The following is a 6,000-nucleotide window of genomic DNA, read 5'->3' on the forward strand; positions in this document are numbered from 1 at the left end:
TGGTTCTGGAAATCAAGAAATCCAGAGATCTTGCATATACTAGGCAGGTCCTCTGAGCTATAGATCCGTCTCACTGTTGTTTTTGTACAGTAGCTTTTGGGGGGACGGGTTCAGAACAGGGTTTCTCTGTGAAACAGTCCTGGCTGTCCTGGAACTCATTCTGTAGACCAGTCTGACCTCAAACTGAGAGATCCACCTTCCTTTGCCTTCCAAGTGCTGGGATTAAAGGCATATGCCAGCACTGCCCAGCTACAGTAACTACTAAGACTTACTTTAAACAAGTGATATTTAGTTTTTATTGTGCTTGGTTGCCATAACACAGTGCTTAAAGTATGAATGATTGAGTTCTAGACCAAGGTGCTAACATACATGGAAGGCTGTCTTGTTGAGTTTGGATAGAGCCACCCTTACTTGTAGTATTAATGTTTTTACCCATCATGAGCATATTGAATATATCCACTTCTTTCTTTGCGTCAACAGAATATCTGACCAGAGAAACTTAAGGGGAGATAGGGTTTATTTTGGTTTACAGTTTAAAGGTACTTATTTATCACGGTGAGGTACTTAAATCAGTAAGAGCTTGAGGCAGCTGGCAACATTGAATTCTTAGCCAGGAAGCAGAGAATGGTGAATTCAGAATGGAGTTCAGCTTGCTTTATATAACCTTGTCTAGTCCAGGATGCAAGCCCATGTTGCTGTCCATAGTTACTGTGGGTCTTCCCATCTGAGTTCATCTTGATCAATGTTATGACCCTTTAATACACTTCATGTCTTGGGGACTCCCACCATAAAATTCTTTTTGTTGCTACTTTATAACTTAATTTGCTACCTTTATGAGTCATAAAGTAAATAGCTGATATGTATGTTATCTGTTAGGTGGCCCCTGTGAAGTGGTCATTTGACTCCTAAAAAGGGTCACAACCTACAGGTTGAGAACCCCTGATCTAGATAATCCTTCAGAAGCTTGTCCCCTAGATATTATAGCTCCTGTCATGTTTACTATCAGTATTAACTATTGTGTTGTTTACAAATGAAGAAACCTACTAAAAACAACCCCACTTCTAATATTAGGCAAGTTCTCTTCTTTGAATGACAACCTGACAGGTACATCAAGAAGCCCTGTGATGTCCTATTTTATCACTACTGTGTAGGCACAATTGTTTTGTCTTTATGTGTATCACAAATTGAAGGGAGAAAATAATGATTTTAATAAATTTTGGTGAATTTAAAGCTATAGGATATCTATAAAGGATATTTAGTGAGATCTGAACTTTTACAACATATGATTTAAAAAGCCTTTTTGTAGAAGGGACTTTTAAAAAATGATATGATAAAAATCTCAGAATGCTTTCTAAGTAGAGAGCATATAATATTATTGTAGTCCAGGACCAGCCCGTACCATAAATTATTTCTCTGACCAAAGTGGAGGCGTGGGAAGAAGTACACAACTCACATGACTTTATCGGGAGGGGGTTTTTAGGGAAACCCTCAAGAAATCCTGAGTTCGCATCCTGAAAATTTCACCAGTTGTTTATTCTCCAGACAGCTTTTATACCCAAATGCAAACTGAGGGCGAAATTCATTAGCCTTCTGTTTCCTAGGTAGCCAGGAGATTGACTGTGGCCATGTCCACACCTATCTATGCCCATTTTTGTCATGTCTTCCTACCCATGCCTGCTCTGTCATGGACTGAATTAATGCCTCTTTCCCATATGGACCTCCCAAATTACAAAGAAGGAGCAGAGCAACATTAGCCTATCCTGGCCCTTTGTTTAGAATGGCATCAGTTTGTCTAGAAACACTAGGTGACCACCTCCAGTGTGACAGTCTCAAACTGTGGCCTGAAATTTTGGCTGTCATACCATGTAGAAATATGGGCCTGTATAATATGGCCCTACATAATATAAGAAATACAGTCCGAGATGCCACTGCATAGTGGCTTGGATCGTGTCTTAACTACTTCACTGCTTCCCAGCACTGATACAGTAGTTGGTATTACATAACATCAATAAATATCTGCAAAGAAGCCAGAAAGTAAATAAGGCTCAGACTGGAAGTATAACTATGTTAAAAAGTAAGTTTAGATATTGTTCCTAGGTATTTGTACTAAGTATTAACAAGATCAGGTTCATAACCTGTGAAAGTCTTTTACTGCTCTGTGTATACAATGGGTGGGTGGGGTGGATAGAAGATGATTCAACAGAAAGGCAGATAAAGAATTGAGTTATCCAGATCTTTTAAAAAAAATGCCAGTGGCCAATGAGAAATAGAGGGAACATAAATTTGATAGGGAACTGAGAGGAATCATTGCAAAACCCTGCTGACCAGGAGATAGAACACAGTAGGAAGTGAGCGACAGAAGGATGGGAGCATTAGCAGTGACCTAGCCCAGTTTTCATTAGTGTTATCGCAGAAGACCGGTTTGTAGAGTTTCTTCTTTTGTGAAAGAAGCTCTTTGCTACAGTACCTTGTCTAGTAGAAATTGAAAATGAAATTTAAGTTTTAACTACCAGTTCTTATGTAAAATTCATGATTTATTTTTAAATTGTAAGGAAATTCAAAATTTTCAAATTAGAAATATTACTTTCATATTTTAATAGATAGTCTTTATTTTCTAGCCATGAATCATCTTAATGGGCAGAAAATGTATGGAAAAATTATTCGTGTTACTCTCTCTAAACATCAGACTGTGCAGCTACCTCGAGAGGGACTTGATGATCAAGGGCTAACAAAAGATTTTGGTAATTCCCCATTGCACCGTTTTAAAAAACCTGGATCCAAAAACTTTCAAAACATTTTTCCTCCTTCTGCCACCCTCCACCTGTCTAATATCCCGTGAGTATTTCAACTGCTTACTGAGGATACTCATCTTGTTTAGCAAAGCATGATTCTTATTATTAGATTCTATTAATTTTTGCTCTTTCTGCCTATCTTTTTTAGTCCTTCTGTAGCAGAAGAGGATCTGCGGACTCTGTTTGCTAACACCGGGGGCACTGTGAAAGCATTTAAGTTTTTTCAGTAAGCATGCTTCTTTGTCTTTAAATTCATGACTTGATAGAAATTAAAATTTTCTTCAAACATTTTTGTAGTCTTTGTTTAACCTCAGATGAGTAAAAATCAAATGTTTAAACTCTTATGAAGTATCTAATTTCATAATTTTGTTTCAGAAGAGATCACAAAATGGCTCTTCTTCAGATGGCAACAGTGGAGGAAGCTATTCAGGCTTTGATCGACCTTCATAATTATAACCTTGGTGAAAACCATCATCTGAGAGTGTCTTTCTCCAAGTCAACAATTTAAGGAAGGGAAGCTGAAGATTGTGGGCAAATCACATTGTTTGGTGTCATCACCTATTGACTGTTCAGAAAAGTGGGGACCAGAGTTTGTTTTTGTTTTTTTTTCATGCTGTTACCATTCCTTGGTTATAAAATGAAATGGCGTATGTAAAGGCAGAGTTACTAACTGCTGTGTTTCATCTGTTCTATAGGGAAGCCATTTTTCTTGTCTGTTTAAATTTTTAGTTTAAGTTTGCTTTTTTTTCTTTTTTTCTACTTAGTTGACATACGTGCCTTACAAAGGAAAACTAGTGTTGCTGTTGTGCATTTACTAGGAAAGAAGAATTGGTTGTTTAGGGCACATCGTTATATGGGAATTAAAATATGTTTAGGCAGGGGTGTGTCAAAAGGTTAAGTTTTTGTTTCTCCTGCTTGGAACTTATTTTGAATTATTGGCTTATCACATTTCTTTCTATTTACTCTAATAAGATACTTGATACTGAAAAAATAAAGCAGCATTTTTAGTTTCTACTATCTTAGGCTTTATTGCTTTTGAAAACATTGGCCTTTTGTATCTCACAAATCTGGTCTAGATTCAGTTATGAATGTAGGCATTAGTTAAAATTAACAAGATGCAGAGTATTAATTTCTTAAGACAGCAAGTGATTTCTGTAAGTTTGAGCCCTATGTGGAAAGCGTTGTGGAACCTTAACCTTTTTGTACACACTCTTGTGGGACGTATCATATAAATGTCAGCACTAAGTAATGTCTTGTTTGTGGCTGAATATTTTTCGTAGATGTTTTTGAAGTTGACATGACTTATGTGCATTTAAATATATATTGCCATCCTTAGTTTGTAATTAAGATTTGGAAAATGGTTGTGGATTTCTGAGCATGTGCAGACTGGTCTAGCTAGTTCAGGAACTGGTGCATGTATTTTTCAAAGACAAAGAAAGTGTACTGCGAAAACTTGCAGGAAGATTAATTTTGTGGCAGTTTTCTAAAACTGACAACCAGGTGGGACCAAAGTTTATGTGCCTTTAGTCTTAATTTACCTTGCATTGTAATATTCAGTTTTAATAAATCTTCAAAATATTTTGTATTTAGGAATAGATCTGACTTTAATAAAAACATGGCTCAGAATCTACAGGTCAAATTTATTTGAACAGTTCGTCAATCTGAATTGTTGATTCTGTTAAATGACCAATACTTTTTGAAATTGATGTACTTAGTTTCAAGATTCATAGATTCTGTTATCTATGTAGACAGAATGGTCATGTATATTTTCTATTAGTTGAGTTTTTACATCCTTAGAAATGTAAAATTCAGTATAGTTTGAAAGCGGCACAATTAAAAATTAATTTTCTAACAAAGTTGGGAGGTTTGATGGTTGTTTAATTTCATTTTGTGTGTACTCTGCTTACCTCTGTAGCATGCTCAATAAATACTTCTGTAGCTCTGTATTCACCTTTCTGTCTTTCTCTGCTGCCTTTTCTCTCTCTTCTTTGTTTTCACTCCACTGTGCTTCTGAATTCATGTTTACTCTCTGCCAGGGTGGGAAAGGAGTAATAATATTACAATCCTATGGCTTTATACCATAAATAAATCTAGATGCTGTGAAAATGCACCAGCTGTTCCTTTTTTTAATGCAAAAGACGGTAACTGCTTTTTCAGGAGGACACATATTAAACATTTCCCACCCTGTTTATAATCTGCTTTAAAGACATAACTTCTATTGTAGCTCGTTAATTCTCTCTATCTCTTTTGTTGTTGTTGTTGTTTTCCTGTAGATTTATGCACTAATAGATCTTCTGGATTTGCCATGCTCTCTTGCTGCAGTTTCATCTTTCATCTTTGTGTCTGCTCAAGATTTCCTACTAATTTTAGACTACCTTCTGAGCTACAACAAAGGGCTCTGGTGTGACTGGAAAGAAAGGAGTGTGTCACCTGCCTTTAGCTGGGTGGGGGATACATACATTTAGGTTATTTGGGCAGACGGTATTTAAGTGCTGGCACAGCAGTGTTCACTCTTTCTACTGATGCTGTCGGGTGCTAGTTAAATTATTTCTTTGGTTACCTTTTATATACAAATATTGGGATTGACTCACTTGGGAGTTACACATGTATACCTCAAAGTCACACAATGTAGACATTAAGATGATTTTTTAAAATGAAGAGCATGTTTAAAAGTACTGTTCTAATGCAAGAGTTCACTCAGCCCCAAGAAATAAATAACAGTAAGTAAAAAATGATTCTGTTTTAGAGTTAAGAATTTGAGTGTTGCTTGGAAGCCGTGAGTGATCATTCATGTTTTTTCCTAAAGTGGTGTGGCAATACAGTGACATGGTATGGGAGATCACCCGTGCCTTAATTCTGTTATTTTACAACCAGTGTTTTCCTCAGTATTGCATGATGGTTCCAGGACTCAAAAGGGGTTTTTACCTCCATTCCAGTTGATGACCTTGAAGAATTTGCTGATCTTTTAAAGAGGATAACCCGAGACCAAGTTTTCCCACTCAAGGATGTGATGACTAGTTTTTACCCTTTTTTAATAGTTCTGCTAACACAGTCTTATTTTAAAAGTATCAAGACACTGAAGTGGGAATTTTGATACTCTAGAATTCTTTAAGTTCAGTGCATTAGATTAAAATAGCCCACTTTGTCAAGAAAATTTTAAATAAAAGTACTATCAATTTTATATTATCACTGCCTCAACCTTCCCTTT

General features: G+C 36.3%; 1 protein-coding gene across 4 annotated transcripts in view; it reads left to right on the forward strand.

The window, feature by feature from the left end:
• Positions 1–4,902, forward strand: part of Ptbp2 (polypyrimidine tract binding protein 2) — a 60,566-nt gene extending 55,664 nt beyond the window's left edge. For 2 of the 4 annotated variants that reach the window (XM_075981503.1, XM_075981501.1), the window contains exons 12-14: positions 2,619–2,835; positions 2,941–3,018; positions 3,168–4,902. In XM_075981503.1, coding sequence (XP_075837618.1) covers positions 2,619–2,835; positions 2,941–3,018; positions 3,168–3,300 — 428 coding nt within the window. In that variant the 3' untranslated portion in view covers positions 3,301–4,902. The remainder of the gene's footprint in view (positions 1–2,618; positions 2,836–2,940; positions 3,019–3,167) is intronic. The other 2 variants (XM_075981502.1, XM_075981500.1) reach the window with 1 other exon arrangement.
• The last annotated feature ends 1,098 nt before the right edge of the window (positions 4,903–6,000 follow it).

Source organism: Microtus pennsylvanicus, chromosome 7 (assembly GCF_037038515.1).
Source record: "Microtus pennsylvanicus isolate mMicPen1 chromosome 7, mMicPen1.hap1, whole genome shotgun sequence".
NCBI lineage: Eukaryota > Metazoa > Chordata > Mammalia > Rodentia > Cricetidae > Microtus > Microtus pennsylvanicus.